Below are 23,858 nucleotides of genomic sequence, written 5' to 3' on the forward strand. Positions count from 1 at the left end.
TGTGATGGCTGAGTGCTCTGTGCACACAGATACGTTGTGTGTGGCGTTTGGGGATTGCGAGGTCAATGCAGATTGTGTGTTTGTGGAACACCCATATGTGTTGTGTTTGTGTAGCTACAAATGGGCAGCATCCTGTGTGAGGTGTCTGGGTGTGGCTGTTTGTGTCAGCAGATGTCGTGCCAACTTTGACTGCAGTGTTTGTGCCTGCGTGGGGGCAGTATTTAGGTGGCCGTGTGTGCCACGGGGCGCCGCCTGCCTCACTAAGTGCCGTTGTGCACCGCATCATGTGTGTGGTGTCCGGGTGTGGCTGTGAGTTTCAGAGCTTGTCGAGAGTTGTGAGTCACTCGGTGTAGGTTGTGTTGTATGCCCATGGGTGTTATAGCTTCTGTCTCCGGCCATGCCGTGTTTGAGGGTGTTATCACCCTGTGTTGCATGGTGTCCGGGTGCGGCTGAGTGGAGGTGTGCACTGCACGCTGCAGACCCTTGGGTATGACAAAGCCCATTGTGTGTTGGTGTGTGTCTTAATCCATGTGGACACACGCCTCTTCCTTGTTCTGCCCCAAGACACACCCAGCCCCTCCTTAGTCTGAGAAGGGGGGTTGGGGAGCCTCCCCTCTGCCCAGGGGCCTCCCCAGCACCTCCCCACCCTGCCCAGCAGTCACCACCCCCCAGAGGGCACAGGCTCTGCTGCGCCTCAGAGCAAGAGCTCGGAGCGAGGGGGCAGAGCAGGCCGGGGACCTGCAAGCCATAGTGGCTGCTCTTTGTGTGCTGCGAGGTGGGGGACTCTGGGCCGGAAGCTGGCTGAGCCCCAAGACCCCGGGGGCCATGGGCGGGGAGGTGGTGCCGGGCCTGGGGGCCCTGCGGCGGAGAAAGAGTCTGCTGGAGCAGGAGAAGAGTCTGGCAGTCTGGGCTCTGGCACTGGCAGGAACCGGCATCGGACTCATGGTCCTGCACGCGGAGATGCTATGGTTCGGGGGGTGCCTGGTGAGTGGGGGCTGGAGGCTGAGACTCCCGAGTCTGGAGGGAGGAGGGGCTGGGGGCTGAGACTGCTGGGTCTGAGTGAGGAGGGGGCTGGGGGCCAGGACTCTCGGGTCCTGAGTGAGTAGAGGCTGGAGACCCCTGGGTCTGAGAGTGGAGGGGGCAGAGGGCTGGACTCCTGGGAACTAGGGAGGTAAATGCTGGGGGCCCTCTCTGCAAAAGGAAGGGAACAGGGGTCACAGAGTGTCAGTCTGAAGGTATTGCAATTAGACAGTTGGAGGTCCAGGACCCCTGGAGGCCAGGAAGTGGCTGGTCAGATACTTGAGTCTCCCAAGAGATTAGGAGAGAGGTAACCACAGGTTCAGTGAAGGGAGGGTGGGGAGAAAGGTTGACTTCTTCCAGTAGGCGGCAGCTCCTTGGTCCTTATCTAATCTCTAATGTTCGTGCAGTATCTCAGAGGCAAAGGGCAGAGACCAAAAGAACTGGCTGGGTGGGGGGGTGCGAAAAGAAAACAAGCACCGCCCCCCTCCCCCCTCCATCTCCATCATTAAGAAGCTCAGCTTCCCCAGAATCTATGGGCTATTTAGTCTGGGAAATAAGGGAGAGGTAGGTTTATGGTAGCCTGGACTCCTGGGTCCCAGGAGAGGAGAGGCTGGGGCCCGGGCTCCTTAGAGGTGACTTAGAGCGTTTTTAGGGGAAGAGGGGCTGACTTTGAGGATAGTGTGAGTGGGAAAGGAAAGAACAAGTGGGGCTAGGACGGGTCTGAGCAGGCTCCCAGCACATCCCAGCCCTGGTCCGGGCAGTGATGGGGGCAGACGAAGGACACGGGTCAGAACTGACGGCTTGATGACGGGACAGAATTGCTCAACAGGAAAGGAGGGGTTGGAGATCTGTCTAGGGTAAGGGATGTGGAATTGGGCTGGTTGGAGGGCACTGATTTGAGGATTGAGTTGGGGGGATTTCTTGGGGACAACACTCATGCTTGGATTTGGGGGTGGGAGAGGCAGGCAGCTTTGAAGTGACCAGGAGCCACATGGACTGTCAGGGCAAGCTGGCTTCCTCTGGCCGGGTGGCCAGGCGAGGGCAGCGGGCACTGAGGGCGTGGGGCCGCCAAAGCCCATGCCAACAGGAAGCATGGCAGGGCCGACCCGCCGCTCCCACACTTCAGCACCCCGCCCAGCAGGCGAGGTGAGGACAAGGGAGCCCTGGCAGATGGGAAGGGACAGAGGGTCCTTCCTACGCTCCCCCATCCCTCACCTCCACTTGCTTCCCTCTACCACCTGCCAGGCTGCTGCCTCCAGCACAGGGACTCTGGAATCTGCTGCAGCTCTCTGAGCCTCAGTTTTCCCAACTGGAAACCGGGGTTGAGGGTTGAAATACATGACCCGAAGGGTCCTCCTCGGCCCCCTTTCTATGACTGCCTTGACAACACTCGTGTCCCCTCCCCAACTCCATCGTAACCTAATAAACTCATTTTGCAGGGATCCAGACACCTGCTCTCCAGGGGGGAAGGGCTGGAGGAGAGGCAGGTGCCAGACCCCACTGACGCAGGAGAACGTGATGGAGACAGTGGGGCGGGAGAGGGAGAATGGTGAGAGGTACCGAGAGGCAGTGATACACAGAGAGACCAAGACAGAGAGAGACCAAGACAAAGATGCAGTAAGAGACGGAGTGGTACAGACAGAGAAGGGGGTCGGGGATTTGGGGCAAGAGGAGTTGAAAGGAGAGAGGACCACCAGAGAAGTGGATTGCAGAGTGGGGAGGAGGTTGGGTCTCGTGGGGTGTTCTTTGGGACAAACTAAAGAACAGAACAGGGAACTGGGGAGCCACAGAAGGATGAAGGGGTGGGAAGGGCTAGGGACAACAGCACCATTGTTCGGGTAAGGGGGGCAGGCCCCATGGGGCAGGAAGCTGGCCCTCTTCCCCTGCACAGAGGGGGGCCCTGGCCGGGTCAGGGGAGCTGGCAGTGTTTTAGGAGAAACAGGTGCTGAGCTCAGAGTGGGAGCCCAGGTGGCCCCTTCCCCCTGACACCACCTCCCAGGCAGGGATCCCCCCCCACACCCCCTCCTAGGGAATCCAGCAGTCTCAGTCCCCTCTAAATCCCGTCCTCAAGAATTCTAGATTCCTCCCAGGTATTGCCACACAAAGACAGGGAAAAAACTTGTGGTTTCTGGAGGCCACGTGCTTCTGGCCAGATCTGCCCTGGGCTTAGAGCCAGGAGAGAGGGCAGGAGGTGGGGAGGTGGGCAGAGGAGACACACGGGGCAGCAGGACTGGGGGGCCTTTCTCAGAGCTGGGGCTGGGGTCTTAGGAACCCAGCCCCCTGGATGAGGGCAGGGGAGGGTGTCATTCATTCCTTGGGGCCTGAGTGATAGTTTCTAGGCTCCTCCGGAACTGTGGAGGGCGGCGGTGGGGGTGGGGGGACCTGAAGTTGCTTTCTAGGGCAGAGACCAGCTGGGTGGGAAGGGAAGGGGAGGGACCACTCTTTAGAGGCTAAATGTCTATTTCTAGACACCCCCCCATACACACACACACACACACACACACACACCTGAGGAACTATTATTGATGGGGACTAGTATGGGGGAATTAGGAAGGAATGTGAGTTTCAAGGTCTTCCCTCAGGGGTGTGGTCCTAGGAGAAGAGCTGAGGAAGAGAGTGACCACTAGCACATGGGCCAGGACTGTCCCGTTGGGAAGGAAGAGGGCACTCTCCCTGGGACCAGGTGATGGTTTTGAGACTTCCCCAGACCTGAGGCATCAGGAGGAACTGGGCTGGGGGCTGGGGGTTAGGAGGCTAAGAAATTGGGAATGGAGAAGGGATGGCAGTTTGGGAAGCGTGCAGCGGGGACTGAGGGAGACCACGGATCTCACCCCTTTCTCTCTCCCTCCCAACAGTGGGCGATCCACCTGTTCCTGGTTAAATGCATGATCAGCATCTCCACGTTCTTTCTCCTTTCCCTTATTGTGGCCTTTCACGCCAAAGAGGTCCAGGTATGCCCCCAGCCCCCTCCTAGCTCCCAGCTCCCCTCAGCCCCGCACCCCCACGCCCTGTCGGCTCACACATCCCACCTCCTGGGCTGAGTAATGAGCTTCCTCCACCCTGAGATACATTCACACCCTCATCCACCCGGAGGGGACGAACCACTGGACAGGCAGCCCCCCAGAGCAGCCCTGACCTTCCTCCACCTGCTGCCCTCTGTCTCACCTTGCACACCTGTAGATGCTGAGAGTTCCCGCCCCCAGGCCTCTGTCCACTCTCTCCCCAGGTTGCCTCACACAAGACAGAGCCTCCCAGATCTCACTTCTCCATCCCTGAGTCCCTACCTGTTCCTGTCCCAACAACCCAAGATCCTAGCCATGTGCCCACAGGTCCTTCCCCACTGCTGAGCTCCCCACCTCTGTGCCAACGACCCCACAGACCCAGGAGCCCTTCCCATTCGTATCCCCCGCTCCCATCTCATGTCTCAACCCACACTGGACTCTCCACCCCTTCCCCTCTCATCCCATCCCCCACATCCCCAGATCCTGTTCCCTTCCCCCCACACCTCTGCAGTATAAAATGAGGGTTATTGGTCGAGTGTGGTGGCGCCCCTTGCAGTGCCTGGCACACAAGATGTGCTCAGTAAGAAGTACACATTATCGTTAAAGCAGTCATTCGAGTGGTTAAGTGGCCTGAGGGCCCTGGGCCTCAGTTTCTGCATCTATAAAATGGAGGGTAAGAGTATTTTCAATCTCACTGTCTTTTGAGCATTCACTGAGTCACAACACATAAAGAGGATAGTGCAATGCCTGGCACCTCCAAAGTGCCCTGTAAGTGTTGGCTATTATCATTGCTAATGGGGTGATGGCAATTACTACTGCGTCCCCAGAAACTGGAGTAGGACATAGCTCTATGGATGTGGAATGTAATTTCTTGGGTTGGCAGGGGGTTTGTTTTGTTTTGTCCACCCATTTCCTCAATATATAGAACAATGTCGGGCATACAATAAGCACTCAATAAATGTTCCTGGGCTGTAAATTCTGGAAGTGGGCTGAAACTAGGAGGGGGAGAAGGTGGAGAGATGTCTTCCTCGGGTCCTGCCCTGCTCCTTCCCACCCTCCTGGGCCCCATGCCCTGCGCTATCTGCCTCCCTCTCCGGCCCCGCGGGCGCGCCCCCCTTATCTCCCCGCGCAGGCTGGGGAGCAGGCGCCTGACCTTCGTGTGACCCCCCCTCCTTCTCCATCCGTTCGCCTCCCTGCAGCTGTTCATGACGGACAACGGGCTCCGGGACTGGCGCGTAGCGCTGACCGGGCGGCAGGCGGCGCAGATCGTGCTGGAGCTGGCTGTGTGCGGGCTGCACCCGGCGCCGGTGTGGGGCCCGCCGTGCGCGCAGACGGCGGCCACGCCGTCCTGGCCGAGTTTCCTGGGCCAGGCGGAGGCGCTGCTGTCGCTGGCCATGCTGCTGCGCCTGTACCTGGTGCCCCGCGCCCTGCTCCTGCGCAGCGGCGTCCTGCTCAACGCCTCCTACCGCAGCATCGGCGCGCTCAACCAGGTCCGCTTCCGCCACTGGTTCGTGGCCAAGCTGTACATGAACACGCACCCCGGCCGTCTGCTGCTCTGCCTCACGCTTGGCCTCTGGCTCACCACCGCCTGGGTGCTGTCGGTGGCCGAGAGGTGAGGGTGCGGGGGAAGGGGAGGGCGGGAAGTGACAGTACCTGGAGCCTCTGGAAGAGCCGCTTACAACCACCATGGCCCCGTACCGTGGTGCAGGTTGGGACTCCCTGGGACCAAAAAGTGGAGAAAGCCTTCTCCCTACACACACACACACACACACACACACACACACACACACACACACACACACACACACACACACACACACACACCAAAAAGTGGAGAAAGCCTTCTCCCTACACACACACACACACACACACACACACACACACACCAAAAAGTGGAGAAAGCCTTCTCCCTACACACACACACACACACACACACACACACACACCAAAAAGTGGAGAAAGCCTTCTCCCTACACACACACACACACACACACACACACACACACACACACACACACACCCGCCCCCCCCCCCCCATAGGAAGCCCTGCCCTGTTTCCAAATCTCTCCTGCCTCAGGTTTCCAGGCATCTGTTCAGTCTCCGCACGTAGGCACTGGGCCCTGGCCAAGGGTTGCACTTGCTTTGGAGGAAGGGGACATCTTTTCCAAATTAGCACAGATGCACTGTAGATGCTCCCGGTGACCCCTGGGCTGTGCCAGAAGGGAATTCCGTGCAGAGAATTGGTTCGGGAATTCGAGGCCCCCTGCTGGACTTTGACCTGATGCTGGAACTGTACCCCTCAGGGCCTCCACTTACCTTACAGATAAACAAATTGGGGGTAATCTTAGCCAGTGGTTCTCAAAGTGTGGTTCAGGGACCAGCAGCATCTCCTGGGAACTGGTTGCAAATCCAAATTCACAGGCCCCACCCGGATCTATGGAATCCAAGACTCTGGTGGGTTGGGCCCAGCAATCTTTTTTAACAGTTCACGCTGATGCTGGCTCAAATTTGAGAACCTTTTGAGCAGTTTAGTACATCTGGCAAAGGATTCTTGAGGGGAGATGGAGAATGGGAAGAACTGACCTTAGATCTCTCCTCTCTGAGCCTGTTTCCGCATCTATAAAATGGGTATCAAAATCCACCATCTTTAAAGTCTCCCTGGCAATTCTAATCTTTCATGATTTTAAACTCATTCATCTCACAGGATCTCAGTTTTCTGTTGGGAAATTGGTCAGGATCAGTAAATGATCCTTCAACCAATTTTCTCACCTGAAAAATGGGAGGATGGGGAGGGAGCCAAATTTCTAAATCTGCTTGAGGCAGAAGTCCTCATACTTGAATGTATTTGGGGATGAAAGGGGTTGGAGCTTAAGAGGGCAGATTCAATCCCCACCTCCAGACACTAATTTGGTGGGTTTGAGGTGTCTGGGGCCCTGGTGAATGATGTTTTCCCTGCTTTGGCCTAACTGTGGGTCAAAGTTAGACAGATCATGATTATCAATCCTTTCCATGGTTGGACCTAAATGTCCCCTCCTGTGAAGTGAGGGGAAAAGAGGCAGAGTCCGCCAAGCCTTTTTATTTATTTTTTTAAAGTGCATTTATTTACTTATTTTAAGGATTTATTTATTATTTATTTTATTTATTTTTGGCTGTGTCGGGTCTTGGTTTGCGGCACGCAGGATCTTTTGTTGCGGCACGTGGGCTTCTCTCTAGTTGTGGCGTGCAGGTTTTCTCTTCTCTAGTTGAGGCATGCAGGCTCCAGGGAGCGTGGGCTCTGTGGTTTGTGGCACGCAGGCTCTGGTTGAGGTGTGCAAGCTCAGTAGTTGTGGTGTGCAGGTTTAGTTGCCCTGCAGACTGTGGGATCTTAGCTTCCTGACCAGGGATCGAACCCGTGTCCCCTGCATTGTAAGGTGGGTTCTTTACCACTGGACCACCAGGGAAGTCCCCCGCCAAGCCTTTATAGAGTCCCACCTTTTTAGTCCTGATAGGGCCACCTCTAGGCCATAGAGCATCTTTGTGGAAATTAGAAAACGGTGCCCCTTCCTTTGAGTGGATGCAGCCCCTGCCGGGTCTGACAAGTGGACTTCAGGCTGGGTTTCTGCCCCTCTCTCAACCCCTCAACCACACGCTCTGAATGTAGTAGCCCTGGTAGCCTGGCTGAAACCAAAGGCTTTGGAATTGGTTGGATCCAGGTTCAAATCCCACAGCCTAGAGCGGTTGAGAATCTTGCCCAGGTCACACAGCAAAGAGGAGGCCAGGCAGGCTCTCCAAAGCCCAGAACTTACTGGCTTTTTCTGAGTGCTTCTTGGAAATGTGGGTCTATGTTAAGAAAGAGGGTATCAAACATCACAGGAGGGCTTCCCTGGTGGCGCAGTGGTTGAGAGTCCTCCTGCCGATGCAGGGGACATGGGTTCGTGCCCCGGTCTGGGAAGATCCCACATGCCACGGGGCGGCTGGGCCCGTGAGCCATGGCCGCTGGGCCTGCGCGTCTGGAGCCTGTGCTCCGCAACGGGAGAGGCCACAGCAGTGAGAGGCCCGCGTACCGCAAAAAAAAAAAAAAAATCACGGGAACCCCAGAATTAACCCACTCTTCCCCACAGACAGACCGTTAATGCCACCGGGCACCTTTCAGACACACTGTGGCTGATCCCCATCACATTCCTGACCATCGGCTACGGGGACGTGGTGCCAGGTACCACATGGGGCAAGATTGTCTGCCTCTGCACTGGGGTCATGGTGAGTACACCCACTCAGGGACCCTGCCTTTATCCCACACTGCTCATCCCCTGGGCCCCAGGAAACCACGGAGCCAACTAAGGCACTCAGGGACACCCCCAAGAAACTCGGGTGTCTGGACCCCCACAGCCCCATTCCCTGTCCAGGACACAAACACTAGCCTCATTTCCTTTGAAAATCCAGGAATCCATCCCCTGAGTCCTTGCTCCCTCCAGAACCTAGGACCCAGCCCTCATCCTCCTCTGGAACACAGGCCCCTGACCTCCCAGCCCCATTTCCTCCCAGATTCCAGGAGTCCAGTCCCAAGCCCCACCAAGACTCAGCTATCTTGCCCTCTCCCCGCTTTACTCTATCATCCAGGACTCAGGTACCTGGTTTCCCAGCTCTAGGCTCTTCCAGGACCCAGGAATCCAGTCTCCCAGCCTCCATTAAAGCTATTTATTGCATCTAGACATCAAGAGCATGCCTGTGGGCTCAGGCTGCCTGGGTTCAAATCCTGCTTCTGCCCACTTCCTAGCTGGGAGTCAGCCACACAATCTTTCTGGGCCTCAGTTTCCTCATCTATAAAATGGGGATGCTGATCCCAGTGTACTCCTCATGGGGTTCCTGAGAAGACGAAATGAATTAAACCATGTAAAGGGTCTCAAACACAGAAAATGCTCAGTAAATAGGTCAGGGGGTGGCGATGCAGAAGCTGTTATTGTAACTGGTTCCAGGCATCTGGCTGCCCCTACCCCAGCTCTTGTGCCCTCAAGGATGAGGCAGAGGCTCCCCAAGCCCCAGACTCCAGCCTCCTCCCCAGAGTCGGCCTCCTCCTAAATCTAGACATCTGTCCCCTTCCCCTCATAGACCCAGCACCCAATGCCTTGGCCTTCACCTCCCTGTGAGATCTGGCTCCCTTCACCCACAGGGATTCAAGCCCCCAGCCCCAGCCCTGATTTGTCCCAGGAAGGACATGGTGAATCCCCCAGTCCTGGGTCCACAGGTGATGCATGGGGTGAAATATGACAGCCCTCTCCCCTCCAGCAGTGAGTCTTTGTGACTAGGAAAGGGGGCAGAGACTCAGCCAAGGACACACTCCCAAAGGGTCAGGGACCCTCAGGGCTGCCTGGGACCTCCTCCCTCATTTGACAAAAGGAGAAACTGAGAGATAAGGCAATTTGCACTCAAGCTCACAGCCCACTCCTAGCTGAGAGGTTCCAAGGTACAATGGTGTTAACTTATGGAATTCTTGGAGTAATACTGTGAGGTTGTGCACATTTTACAGATAAGAAACTCAGACACTGAGAGATTAGATAACTTGCTCTGAAACTGAGCTTGACACCCAAGCAGTCCCAGAGCCAAGGTTTACAGCTAGTAATTATTCTGAGGGTCAAGAGTTGGAACATATGGGGTGGGGGAAGACTTCAGGAGATTCATTCTAACTCCAGGGAGAGTGAACAGGTGCTACAGAGCAGTTGGGATTTGCTGGGGACTTGGAAGGATCAGAGGCCTTGAGAAGGAAGGGAGAAGAGTGAGACCAAGGTGCTCAGGCAGGTGAGGGCTGAGTTGCCTGGGACGGAAGCTGGGCAGAGGAAGAAGGGCGGCCTGGACCTTGGAAGGCCTTGAGAGCTGGGCTAAGAAGTCTGGGGCAGTGGGAGCCTAGAAGGAGATTAGGGTGAGGGCGTCAGGGTCATAACTGGGTGTTCGATCTCCCTGCGGTCAGGGTGGAGTGAGGGAAAGGCTGGAGCCTGTCCAGAAGGGAAAGGATGTGGCCAGAGCTGGGCAGAGGCTGTAGGGGTGGGGAGGAGGGGGAGGGACACACTCGGTGACCTGATGGCCCACTGGACCATGGGGAGGAAAGGGTCCCGCAGGAGCCTGAGGTCTGCTCCTTGCCCAGAACCAGCCCTTCTCCCCAATTGCCAATCACACATTTAACAAAAGAGAACATGGGCTTCCCTGGTGGCGCAGTGGTTAAGAATCCGCCTGCCAATGCAGAGGACACGGGTTCGAACCCTGGTCGGGGAAGATCCCACATGCCGCAGAGCAACTAAGCCCATGCACCACAACTACTGAGCCTGTGCTCTAGAGCCCGCGAGCCACAACTACTGAGCCCACACACCACAACTACTGAAGCCTGCGCACCTAGAGCCCGTGCTCTGCAAGAGAAGCCACCGCAATGAGAAGCCCGTGCACCGCAACTAGAGAAAGCCCACGTGCAGTGACAAAGACCCAATGCAGCCAAAAATAAATAAAATAAAATAAATTAATTTTTTTTAAAAAAAACAGAGAACATTGGGATGCTGTAAATACCACACCCAGGAGTTGGACTCGGACGCATGATTTTAGGATCTCAGTTCCACCACTGGGAGCTGTGGGACCCTGATTCTCTCTGGGCCGGTTTGCTTGTCTGTCAACTAGCGGTGGTGGTGCCTGCCGTCTGTGGCCATTGGGACGGTTCAAGGAGAGAAAGAGTTGGTGGCACGTGACTGGTCCTCAGATCCCCACGGGCCTTGTGTCATAGTGCCTGCTGTGCCCACAGGGGGTCTGCTGCACAGCCCTGCTGGTGGCCGTGGTGGCCCGGAAGCTGGAGTTTAATAAGGCAGAGAAGCACGTGCACAACTTCATGATGGATATTCAGTATGCCAAAGAGGTGAGGGGGGCCTCCAGCACCCAGAGCACACCCCTTCCTCAGCCCCAGGATCCAGGCCCCCGGCCCCTCCTCCCAGAGCCCTACGAGGACTATCTCCCTTGACACTGTGAAACCCACCCCCAGATGAAGGAGTCGGCCGCCCGAGTGCTGCAAGAGTCCTGGATGTTCTACAAACATACACGCAGGAAGGACTCTAGAACAGCCCGCAGGCACCAGCGCAGGCTGCTGGCCGCCATCAGCAGGTGAGGACCTCTGTGCGTGCGCACGCCATGTCCAAGTCTCTCCTTCTCTGCAGGGTGCGCGCGCACGCGTGTGTGTGACCGAGCATGAACGCGTGCCCAGGTCAGGATGCCCATCTGTTGTCTCACTGAACGGATGCCCACCTGGGCCTCACGGTGACTGCATGATGGTTTCGTTTACATGTCTCAGAGAGTCTGTGGGCCTGGATGCCCGGGTCTCTATGTGGGAGGCGAGCTCATGGGTGCAGCCACCCCCTCTCATCCCACCTCTGAGCTAGGGCCACTCTGACACCCCCATTTTTTTACCCCCAGGTTCCGCCAGGTGCGGCTGAAACACAGAAAGCTCCGGGAAAAAGTGAACTCCATGGTGGACATCTCCAAGGTACTGGGATCTCATGAGAGGGGGTCTGGGAGAAGAGGGAGGTTGGGGGCAGCTGGTAAGGAGATCTGGCCCTGGAATAGGGAACGCTGGCACACACAGGTACTCAATAAAGGTTTGTGGCTGAATGAATGAATGAATGAATAAGTGAATGATGCAATAGCGTTTCTCATGTAAGGTGCAGTTTCCTTTGTGTAGTTTTTTTTTTTTTTTTTTTTTTTTTGCGGTACGCGGGCCTCTCACTGCTGTGGCCTCTCCCGTTGCGGAGCACAGGCTCTGGATGCGCAGGCTCAGCGGCCATGGCCCATGGGCCCAGCCGCTCCGCGGCATGTGGGATCCACCTGGACCGGGGCACGAACCTGTGTCCCCTGCATCAGCAGGTGGACTCTCAACCACTGCGCCACCAGGGAAGCCCGCAGTTTCCTTTGAAACTTAAATAACTTGTACAAAGAACTCCAGTGTTCGATGTGAAATTATCTCCATTGTCAAGTTACTTACATGTGGATGGATATAAAATTCCTTTCAACTATGACTCTTATACAACAATAAAACCAAAGCAAATTGACAAACCAAGTTCAAAGACAAAGGGTAAAGCAATAAAATGCGAATTAACAGCACTGACACACGGACAGGTGACAATGTTTAGGGAAAACTCAATCTGTGTTGCTATTGTGAAGAGGGGGCCCAGGAGCGCTGGGCAGCCTTGCCTGGCCAAGGGGTGACTCAGCTTGCCCTCCTTCTGCTGGGTCCCCTTGATTCTGAAGTGTTTGGGTAGGTAACATCACGCCCCCTGGCTTGGCTCACAGCACCTCTTGCTTATCCAGTAGCCTTTGCTTTTTTCTCATTAGTCCACGACAATTCAAACAGTGGCCCTTGGCCCCAATACCATGGTAAACACAGCCACAGATGCCGGCCCCTAAACTGCATGGTGGTGGCCTAAATCTGCCGGAATTGGCAGGTCGTGATTTCCAAGATTATCCACCCAGCCCAAAACATGGAAGTCAAGAGTTCTCATAGAAAGCTCACACACTCTCAAGGATGAAGCTGTGAACCCTAGTTTGAGAAGGCAGAGAAAGGGCTCTATGGATTGTGAAGTCAGGCAGTCATCAATTACACAAAGATTAAAGTGAGCACCTACTAGTTCTAGGGCCTCCCGGATCCAGGTGCTGCCTTGGGCGTGTCATTTAACTGCTCCAGGCCTGTTTCCTCAGCTCTTAAAAATGTAAACAGGATTCCCACTGCTCACACTTTTAGGAGGATTTTAAACTATAAAGAGCACCGGGCCAAGCTGCTGGGCGGTGGCAGGTGATTGATAAGGTAACTGATATCATTGAGGATAATCCTCCAAGGCCTGTAAGGACTTAGTAAATGCTGGCTCCGCTGCCTTACTCCACGGGGCAGGGAGAGTCTCCCCCAGCCCCCCGATCCCTCTGACCTCTCTCTGCCCAGATGCACATGATCCTCTGTGACCTGCAGCTGGGTCTGAGCACCTCACACCAGGCCCTGGAGAAGCAGATTGATGCGTTGGCAGGGAGGCTAGACACCCTGACCGAGATGCTTAGCGCTGCCCTGGGTCCACGGCAGCTTCCAGAACCAAGCCAGGAGGCCACATAGCTGGTAAGGGAGCTGGGACTTGGGCAGGAGGACATCCTGAAGGAAGGGTGCCTGTGGCCAGCACTCCATGTGGCTAAGGGGGTGGGGGATGGGTGGCCTGGAGGTGAGGCCACCCTTTCTCTTCCACTCTGGCTCCGTCTGGAGGGAGGGACTCCAAGTTCGGGGCTGGACCAGCAGCGAAGGAAACAGACGTTCCATCCCTCCTTCACAGACCCTCTCAGTAGCTGCTCCCTCTTTCTTTGCTTGGTCTCTGTCTCTGTCTCTTCCTCTGGTGTCTGGCCTGCCTGCCTATCCATCTCTGTTTGTCTCCCCAGGACCCAGCCAGGAAGAACCAGGCTACTTTCCCCAGGATTGAGGTCAAGGACATTCTCTCTGCTACTCCTAACCCAGCCCCATGCATAAAGCCAGTTAAGCGTAAGGACCGAGGGGGGCCACACCTTGGGGTGGGTTGACTCCGTGATGACTGCTGGCGGGGACACTGGCTGAAGGAGGGAGGCCGTGGCCCATCCCTACCGAGGCCTCAAACAGGAAAATGGTCACCCCTGCCCCACATACCCTGTGCCTGGGCACTGGGACTCCTGAGTCTCAGAGGAGGAGGAGGGGAGCGGGGGGCCCAGAGTCTAAGATCCTGGGCTGCATCAGTTACCCGCTGACCAGCACAGATGAAGGAACGGGGCCCGAGGCAGAAGGCAGAGCCCCCTGGTGGGATATTGAGGAGGACACCAATTCTCCAGAGCTGCAGAGAATTATCTGGGGGGGAGAAGGTGGGACCTGGGGGGAAGGGTGAAGCTCACCAGTCTCCGCTCTTACACGTTGTAATAAATGTTAAACAAGTCAGAAGTTGCTGTTTCTTTCAAAACATATCCACACTCCAAACAGGCAGGTCAGCCAGTGGAACGCCCTTACCCTGTCTGAACCTGTTTCCCCATCTATAAAACAGAGGCCTCCAAGAAGTATCCTCCCAGGTCTGTAGGCTGGGGAGTCCTCAACTCCCTCCTGGCCCCAGCCCAGATCTGCGGCAAAGAGCAAGGGCTTTAAATTCAGGCCCAGGAGCCCAGCCCCCCAACCCCTCTTCCCTCAGACCCAGGAGTCCAGGTCCCCAGCCCTCCTCCCTCAGATTTGGATCGGGGTCCAAATCCTGGCTCTGCTATCCACTGGCTGTGTGACTTTGGGCAAGTGGCTTCACCTCTGAACATTTCACTTCACCTGTAAGATGGGGCCACCTTCCCATGGGTCAGCTGTGAAGATTAAAACTGGGAGGGCACAGAGGGTCAGGCATTTAGTAAGAACAAATACATGAGAGAACTTAATCATTTTTATCAGTGCTACTGATTTTCAGACACAATGAATACGTGGCTGCCCTCTTTCTTTTTGCTACTGCCCTTTAACCCTCTCTACTCATATCCCACCAGAACCTAGATGAAAACTCACCTATCAGGAGACTAACAGGAATTCCAAACCATCCAAGTACTTGTTTCGTACCTACTAGGACTAAGACAGAAAAAGGAAAGGGGGCTGGCACTTACAGAGGTCCTCCTGTACGCCCAGCTCTGCACTCCTGTCTTGTAAGTCACCACCACCACTGGCCGCCCCACTCCACCCCATTGTACAGATACAGAAACTGAGGTTTCAAGAGGAGCAGGGCCTAGAGGGCCTGGATTCACACCCAGCTCATCCCACTGCAGAGCCCTCCCTCTCTGCCCTGCTTGAGGTGAGTCAAAGACAGAGGAGACTTGGGCCCTGAACCTAGGTTTCACTTACCACAGCCGCTTAGCTTCACTTGGAGAGGCTGATTCATCCTCGCTTCCCTTGATTTGAGGGGAAGCCCAGGCTGCGAGCCATCCTTCTCTGCTGAGCTATCTTTGGATTTCCCTGAAAGTCCACAGCCAGCCTCCCCTTCAGCCCCAGGAGCTAAACTAGGGCTTGCACCACCCACTACCGCAGACAGCCCTTCCTCTGGACTCCAGCCCATCTGGGGGGAAGAGGAAACAGGAACATTTCCAACACCCTACCCCTGCAGTAAGCCCTCCTCAGTGATGCCAGATACCCTGCCGAACTCATTCCTCCAGGACCACCCTTTCCTAGTTGTACTTGGCTTCAGCGGGCAAACTCCTTCCTACACCTTCTTTGGGCCCCCGCTTAGATATCCCCTCCTCCAGGAAGCCCTCTCTGAAGCTCCCATAGCCCCACGAACCTGTCTCTATTACAATAATAATATTTATTGGGCAAAGCCCCACGTTAAGTCCTTTATATAAATGATCTCACAAAATCTCTACAAAAGGAGACAAGGTGGTGTTACTGGTCCCGTTTTACAGATGAGGAAACTGAGGCACAGAGATTAAGAAACCTGCCCAAAGCCACAGCAAAGAGATGGGGGAGCTGGGATTTGACCCAGGTGGCCGGGCTCTGGAGCCCCAGCACTTAGCCAACCAGCCCATTCATTTGCTCAGAGATCCCTACATCCTATTTTCATTTTTGCTCTGTTGCATATTCAATGTCAAGGGCCTGGCATATACCAGGCCTCAGTGAATATCACTGAATGAACACACTTACTACCTGGGGTGGCTGGAAGCTTCTCACCCTCTATCACATGTTGGTTTCTTCTGGGACAAGAGACGAACTGGTTATAAGGGGCTTTTGACTAAGAAACTAAGAGCACACTAGAAAGCGCTCCTGTTCTGAGTTATCTCAGATCTGCCCCCACCGCCCTGCCCCCACTCTCCACTGTGGAGCTCAGGTCCTGACCTCCCCCTCCAGCAGTCTCTGCCCTCCCCCCCACACAATCAGCATGTCCTGAAGGCCCTGCACCAGGGGCAGGGCTGCAGGCATAAGTCAGAGGGCTCTGCCCCCAGGGGCTCGGTCTCATGGTGATTTTGGCAACTTCCCTGTCCTACTTCTGTTTTGCCTCCATGCCCATGAGAGGACTGGGTGGGGAAAAGTAGGTCCAGAGAGGGCTGGAGGGCTTACCAGGGTTAGAGAGCCAGTCAGGAGCTGAGGCCACCCAACCTCCCACCCCAACCATGCCCCAGACATTACCGGGCCCTTCCTCTGCTCAAAACCCTTCCATGGTTCCCACCTGCCCTTCTCTCAAAGTCTAGCTCCTAGTCCTAGCTCATTTTATCTCTTCTTGTGGGATCTTAGCTCCCTGACCAGGAATTGAACCTGCACCCCCTGCAATGGAAGTGCAGAGTCTTAACCGCTGGACCGCCAGGGAAGTCTCCACTCATTTTTTCTTTCATTGAGATTTATTTTACAAAAACAACACAAATTTTAAATGTGGCCTCAATACATTTTTTACAAAAGCATTTACCTGAGCAACTACCACTCAGCTCAAGCTTGAAGTTTCTGGGCCCCTAAAAACTCTCACGCCCCTCCCATCTTGATTCCTTTTGCCCAGTTTTGAACTCTGAAAGGAACCCTGCTGCACACCCTGGTGTGTACCTGCTTCTCGGTACCAGCCAGGTGCACATTCGTTTTTACTACAGAATGGTGTTACTACGCGCACAGGCCTCACCTCGGGGGGCTCTTCAGGCTCTGCGCCCCCTGCCCCTGCCTCCCCACCCCCTCCCTGTCATGGCTGCTAATGATTCTGCACCCAATTCCAGTGTGTGAGGGTTTTTTTCCCCCCATACCAAGCAATTATCAGACACCACAGTCAACTCAATCCTGACACTGTCTACCTGGAGACAGTGTCAGATTCCACAGGTTAAGGGTTCGGTCCTACAAGACAGCCCCCTACCCTCACCCCTTCAGATGCCAATTTCAAGTCCAGGTTGTCACCTGTGCGTCTGACCAACTGGCTACAGATCCAACAACCCCCTTCCTTGGGTTCGATGAGTAGCTCACAGAACTCAGAGACACACTTGATTTACTAGATTACTGGTTTCTTATAAAAGGATATAACTCAGGAACAGCCACATGGAAGAGATGCATAGGGCAAGGTATGGGGAAGGGGTAGGGAGCTTCCATGACCTCTCTGGGCACTACTCTCCCCAAATCTCCATGTGTTCACCAATCTGGAAGCTCTCCAAACCCTGTCTTTTGAGGTTTTCTGTGGAAGCTTCATTACACAGTCATGACTGATTAAATCACTGAACTTCCATGACTAATACAACCTCCAACCCCTCCCCCCTCCCTGGAGACCTGGAAGTTCTGACCCTCTCATCATCCAGTCCAGTCCCTTGGCACCCAGACCCTATCCTTAGGTTACCTAGGTGCTTTCCAAAGCCACCTCATTAACATAACAAAAGACACCCTTATTACTCCGTTCCAAAGGTTTTAGGAGCTCTGTTCCAGACTCAGGGGACAAAGACCAAATACATATTTATTATAAATCACAGTATCACCGCTGCTCCAGCCACAGGGCTCCTCTTCCCTCCCAAAGATTCTCGGTCGTAATTGCCCACCACTCTCCTGGCCCTTTTGCCCCATCCATGTAGAAAAAACATCGCCAGTATTTGTCCAGTTCTTTACGATGGTTGGTAAAGGAAGCTGTATCATCTACATCAACACCAGACTGCATTCCAAAGACCTGTTTTGAGCTTTTCTGCTGTGTGGGATTACTGCTAACATATAAAAACTAGGAGAGTGCTTTTTACAATTTGGAGGCAATGTCAAATGGTAACATTTTCCTTTCTTCTACCAGGATGAGCTGGCCCTTCTTTGAGTCCAAGCTCTGTCTCCTCTTGTAACCAGGCTGCACCCTGTCTCGCCTCCTTGAGGGCCTGGGTCCTAAGTCTCCTGCCTCATCCATTTTCCCTGCTATTGAAACAGGAGGGCAGGGGCAGGGCACAACCTTTAAAAGAATGACATAGCCACAGGACATGACAAAAACTGGTTAGAACCAACTAAGTCTAAGACAGCAGAAGATTCAACTTCCAGTGGGCCTTAAGCCTCATTATACACTCATTGGAATACATTAGTTAAATGACACACCCTCCAGCGCCATGACAGTTCTGAGGTCAAGCATAAAAGGTCAAAAAGTGGGCTGTGGCACAATTCCTGGAAATCCACACCCATTCCCCTGAAATAGATGAAATAATCCTTCCATTCATTAGCCTATAAAATTACCCATTCTATAAAAACTAACCACCCCATATTTCAGGGCCTCTCACCTTCTGAGATGGCCCACACTCCGTCTGTGGTGTGTATTTCTCTTTAAATAAATCCACTTCTTACATATCACTTTGTCTCTCACTGAATTCTTTCTGCAAGGAGACTTCAAGAACCTGAGCTTCATTAAGTCTTGAGACCAGGTGTGTGATCTCAATTAAAAGGCCATGGGGAAGATGGCGGAGTAGAAGGATGTGAGCTCACTCCCTGTTGTGAGAGCACCGGAATCACAACTAACTGCTGAACAACCATAGACAGGAAGACACTGGAACTCACCAAAAAAGATACCCCACATCCAAAGACAAAGGAGAAGCCGCAATGAGACGGTAGGAGGGGTGCAATCACAATAAAATCAAATCCCATAACCACTGGGTGGGTGACTCACAAACTGGAGAATATCACAGAAGTACACTCACTGGAGTGAAGGTTCTGAGCCCCACGTCAGGCTTCCCAACCTGGGGGTCCGGCAACGGGAGAAGGAATTCCTAGAGAATCAGACTTTGAAAGCTAGTGGGATTTGATTGCAGGACTTCGACAGGACTGGGAAAAACAGAGACTCCACTCTTGGAGGGCACACACAAAGTAGTGTGTGTGCATCAGGACCCAGGGAAAGGAGCACTGACCCCATAGGAGACTGAACCAGACCTACCTGCTGGTGTTGGAGGGTCTCCTGCAGAGGTGGGGGGTGGCTGTGGCTCACCATGGTGACAAGGACACTGGCAGCAGAAGTTCTCGGAAGTACTCCTTGGCGTGAGCCCTCCCAGAGCCTGCCATTATCCCCACCAAAGAGCTGGGTAGGCTCCAGTGCTGGGTTATCTCAGGCCAAACAACCAACAGGGAGGGGACCCAGCCCCATCCATCAGCAGACAAGCCAATTAAAGTTTTACTGAGCTAGGCCCACCAGAGCAACACTCAGCTATACCCACCACCAGTCGCTCCCATCGAGAAGCTTGCACAAGCCTCTTTAATAGCCTCATCTACCAGAGGGCAGACAGCAGAAGCAAGAAGAACTACAATTCTGCAGCCTGTGGAAGGAAAACCACCTTCACAGACAGACGGACAAGATAAAAGGCAGAGGACTTTGTACCAGATGAAGGAACAAGATAAAACCCCAGAAAAACAACTAAATGGAGACAGGCAACCTTCCAGAAAAAGAATTCAGAATAATGATAGTGAAGATGATCCAGGACCTGGGAAAAAGAATGGAAGCAAAGATCAAGAAGATGAAAAAAATGTTTAACAAAGACCTAGAAGAATTAAAGAACAAACATCTAGAAGAATTAAAGAACAAACAAACAGAGATGAACAATACAATAACTGAAGTGAAAAATACACTAGAAGGAATCAAAAGCAGAATAACTGAGGCAGAAGAACGGATAAGTGACCTAGACGACAGAATGGTGGAATTCACTGCCACAGAACAGAATAAAGAAAAAAGAATGAAAAGAAATGAAGACAGCCTAAGAGACCTCTGGGACAAAATTAAACATACCCACATTCGCATTATAGCGGTCCCAGAAGAAGAGAGAGAGGAAGGATCCGAGAAAATATTTGAAGAGATTATAGTCAAAAACTTCCCTAACATGGGAAAGGAAATAGCTACCCAAGTCCAGGAAGTGCAGAGAGTCCCATACTGGATAAACACAAGGAGAAATACGCTGAGACACATAGTAATCAAACTGACAAAAATTAAAGACCAAGAAAAATTATTGAAAGCAGCAAAGGAAAAACAACAAATAACATATAAAGGAACTCCCATAAGGTTAACATCTGATTTCCCAGCAGAAACTCTACTAGCCAGAAGGGAGTGGCACAATATATTTAAAGGGATGAAAGGGAAGAACTTACAACCAAGATTACTCTACCCGGCAAGGATCTCATTCAGATTCGAAGGAGAAATCAAAAGCTTTACAGACAAGCAAAAGCTAAGAGAATTCAGCACCACCAAACCAGCTCTACAACAAATGCTAAAGGAACTCCTCTAACTGGTAAACACAAGAGAAGAAAAGGATGTACAAAAACAAACCCATAACAATTAAGAAAACGGTAACAGGAACATACATATTGATAATTACCTTAAACGTGAATGGATTAAATGCTCCAACCAAAAGACACAGGCTCGCTGAATGTATACAAAAAGAAGACCCATATATATGCTGTCTACAAGAGACCCACTCTGAAGACCCACCTAGGGACACATACAGACTAAAAGTGAGGGGATGGAAAAAGATATTCCATACAAATGGAAATCAAAAGAAAGCTGGAGTAGCAATACTCATATCAGATAAAATAGACTTTAAAATAAAGAATGTTACCAGAGACAAGGAAGGACACTAAATAATGATCAAGGGGTCAATCCAAGAAGAAAATATGACAATTATAAATATATATGCACCCAATATAGGAGCACCTCAATACATAAGGCAACTGCTAACAGCTATAAAAGAGGAAATCAACAGTAACACAATAGTGGGGGACTTTAACACCTCACTTACACCAATGGACAGATCATCCAGACAGAAAATTAATAAGGAAACACAAGCTGTAAATGACACAATAGACCAGATAGATTTAATTGATATTTATAGGACATTCCAACCAAAAACAGCAGATTATACTTTCTTCTCAAGTGCATATGGAACATTCTCCAGGATAGATCACACCTTGGGTCTCAAATCAAGCCTCAGTAAATTTAAGAAAATTGAAATCATATCAAGCATCTTTTCCGACCACAACGCTATGAGATTAGAAATCAATTACAGGGAAAAAAACATTAAAAACATAAACACATGGAGGCTAAACAATACATTACTAAATAACCAAGAGATCACTGAAGAAATCAAAGAGGAAATCAAAAAATACCTAGAGACAAATTACAACGAAAACATGACGATCCAAAACCTATGGGATGCAGCAAAAGCATTTCTAAGAGGGAAGTTTAAAGCAATACAAGGCTACCTCAAAAAACAAGAAAAATCTCAAATAAACAATCTAACCTTACACCTAAAGGAACTAGAGAAAGAAGAAGCAAAACGCAAAGTTAGAAGGAAAGATATCATAAAGATCACAGCACAAATAAATGAAATAGAAACAAAGAAAACAATAGCAAAGATCAATAAAACTAAAAGCTGGTTCTTTGAGAAGATAAACAAAATTGATAAACCTTTAGCCAGATGCATCAAGAAAAAGAGGGAGAGGACTCAAATCAATAAAATTAGAAATGAAAAAGGAGAAGTTACAACAGACACTGCAGAAATACAAAGCATCATAAGAGACTACTACAAGCAACTCTATGCCAAAAAAATGGACAACCTGGAAGAAATGGACAAATTCATAGAAAGCTATAAACTTCCAAGACTGAACCAGGAAGAACTAAAAAATATGAATAGACCAATCACAAGTAATGAAATTGAAACTGTGATTTAAAATCTTCCAACAAACGAAGAGTCCAAGACCAGATGGCTTCACAGGTGAATTCTATCGAACATTTAGAGAACAGCTAACACCCACCCTTCTCAAACTCTTCAAAACAATTGCAGAGGAAGGAACACTCCCAAACTCATACTATGAGGCCACCATCACCCTGTTACCAAAACCAGACAAAGATACTACGAAAAAAGAAAACAGACCAATATCACTGATGAATATAGATGCAAAAATCCTCAACAAAATACTAGCAAACAGAATCCAACAACACATTAAAAGGATCATACACCATGATCAAGTGGGATTTATCCCAGGGATGCAAGGATTCTTAAATATACACAAATCAATCAGTGTGATACACCATATTAACAAACTGAAGAATAAAAACCATATGATCATCTCAATAGATGCAGAAAAAGCTTTACACAAAATTCAACACCCATTTATGATAAAAACTCTCCAGAAAGTGGGCACAGAGGGAACCTACCTCAACATAATAAAAGCCATATATGACAAACCCACAGCAAACATCATTCTCAATGGTGAAAAACTGAAAGCATTTCCTCTAAGATCAGGAACGAGACAAGGATGTCCACTCTCACCACTCTTATTCAACATAGTTTTGGAAGTCCTAGCCATGGCAATCAGAGAAGAAAAACAAATAAAAGGAATACAAATTGGAAAAGAAGAAGTAAAACTGTCACTGTTTGCAGATGACATGATACTATACATAGAGAATCCTAAAGATGCCACCAGAAAACTACTAGAGCTAATCAATGAATCTGGTAAAGTTGCAGGATACAAAATTAATGCACAGAAATCTTGTGCATTCCTATACACTAACAACGAAAGATCAGAAAGAGAAATTAAGGAAACAATCCCATTCACCATTGCAACAAAAAGAATAAAATACCTAGGAATACACCTACCTAAGGAGGTAAAGACCTGTACTCAGAAAACTATAAGACACTGATGGAAGAAATCAAAGATGATACAAACAGATGGAGAGATATACCATGTTTTTGGATTGGAAGAATCAATATTGTGAAAATGACTATACTACCCAACGCAATCTACAGATTCAGTGCAATCCCTATCAAATTACCAATGGCATTTTTTACAGAACTAGAACAAAAAAATCTTAAAATTTGTATGGAGACACAAAAGACCCCGAATAGCCAAAGCAGTCCTGAGGGAAAAAAACGGAGCTGGAGGAATCAGGCTCCTGGACTTCAGACTATACTACAAAGCTATAGTAATCAAGACAATATGGTACTGGCACAAAAACAGAAATATAGATCAATGGGACAGGATAGAAAGCCCAGAGATGGACCATAGCCCATGCACCTATGGTCAACTAATCTATGACAAAGGAGGCAAGGATACACAATGGAGGAAAGACAGTCTCTTCAGTAAGTGGTGCTGGGAAAACTGGACAACTAAATGTAAAAGAATGAAATTAGAATACTCCCTAACACCATACACAAAAATAAACTCAGAATGGATTAGAGACCTAAATGTAAGACTGGACACTATAAAACTCTTAGAGGAAAACATAGGAAGAACACTCTTTGACATAAATCACAGCAAGATCTTTTTTGATCCACCTCCTAGAGTAATGGAAATAAAAACAAAAGTAAACAAATGGGACCTAATGAAACTTAAAAGCTTTTGCAAAGCAAAGGAAACTACAATCAAGATGAAAAGACAACCCTCAGAATGGAGAAAATATTCGCAAACAAATCAACGGACAAAGGATTAATCTCCAAAATATATAAACAGCTCATGCAGCTCAATATTAAAAAAACAAAACAACCCAATCAAAAAATGGGCAGAAGACCTAAATAGACATTTCTTCAAAGAAGACATACAGATGGACAAGAAGCACATGAAAAGCTGCTCAACGTAACTAATTATTAGAGAAATGCAAATCAAAACTACAATGAGGTGTCACACCAGTTAGAATGGGCATCATCAGAAAATCTACAAACAAATGCTGGAGAGGGTGTGGAGAAAAGGGAACCCTCTTGCACTGTTGGTGGGAATGTAAATTGATACAGCTACTATGGAGAACAGTATGGAGGTTCCTTAAAAAACTAAAAATAGAATTACCATATGACCCAGCAATCCCACTACTGGGCATATACCCAGAGAAAACCATAATTCAAAAAGACACATGCACCCCAATGTTCATTGCA

At 50.9% G+C, this 23,858-nt stretch overlaps 2 protein-coding genes across 2 annotated transcripts in view; one reads left to right on the forward strand and one right to left on the reverse strand.

The window, feature by feature from the left end:
- ZNF283 (zinc finger protein 283) overlaps window positions 1-23,858 on the reverse strand; it is a 79,457-nt gene that overhangs the window by 51,874 nt on the left and 3,725 nt on the right. The gene's annotated exons all lie outside the window — the stretch shown is intronic.
- KCNN4 (potassium calcium-activated channel subfamily N member 4) lies at window positions 670-13,958 on the forward strand. The gene is made up of 9 exons (XM_059044563.2): window positions 670-984; window positions 3,876-3,971; window positions 5,222-5,634; window positions 8,123-8,258; window positions 10,780-10,890; window positions 11,014-11,132; window positions 11,442-11,511; window positions 12,958-13,125; window positions 13,437-13,958. The coding sequence occupies exons 1-8, from the start codon at window positions 826-828 to the stop codon at window positions 13,120-13,122; spliced, it is 1,269 nt and encodes a 422-aa protein (XP_058900546.1). The 5' UTR covers window positions 670-825; the 3' UTR covers window positions 13,123-13,125; window positions 13,437-13,958.

Source organism: Kogia breviceps, chromosome 18 (genome assembly GCF_026419965.1).
Source record: "Kogia breviceps isolate mKogBre1 chromosome 18, mKogBre1 haplotype 1, whole genome shotgun sequence".
NCBI classification, from domain to species: domain Eukaryota; kingdom Metazoa; phylum Chordata; class Mammalia; order Artiodactyla; family Physeteridae; genus Kogia; species Kogia breviceps.

What these genes read in the sequence shown, in the direction of transcription:
- KCNN4 (XM_059044563.2), top strand. Translation starts at nt 826, where the DNA reads ATGGGCGGGGAGGTGGTGCCGGGCCTGGGGGCCCTGCGGCGGAGAAAG. An exon ending in GCCTCTGCACTGGGGTCATG is followed by an intron (nt 8,259 to 10,779) that starts GTGAGTACACCC and finishes CTGTGCCCACAG; the next exon opens with GGGGTCTGCTGCACAGCCCT. An exon ending in CCATGGTGGACATCTCCAAG is followed by an intron (nt 11,512 to 12,957) that starts GTACTGGGATCT and finishes CTCTCTGCCCAG; the next exon opens with ATGCACATGATCCTCTGTGA.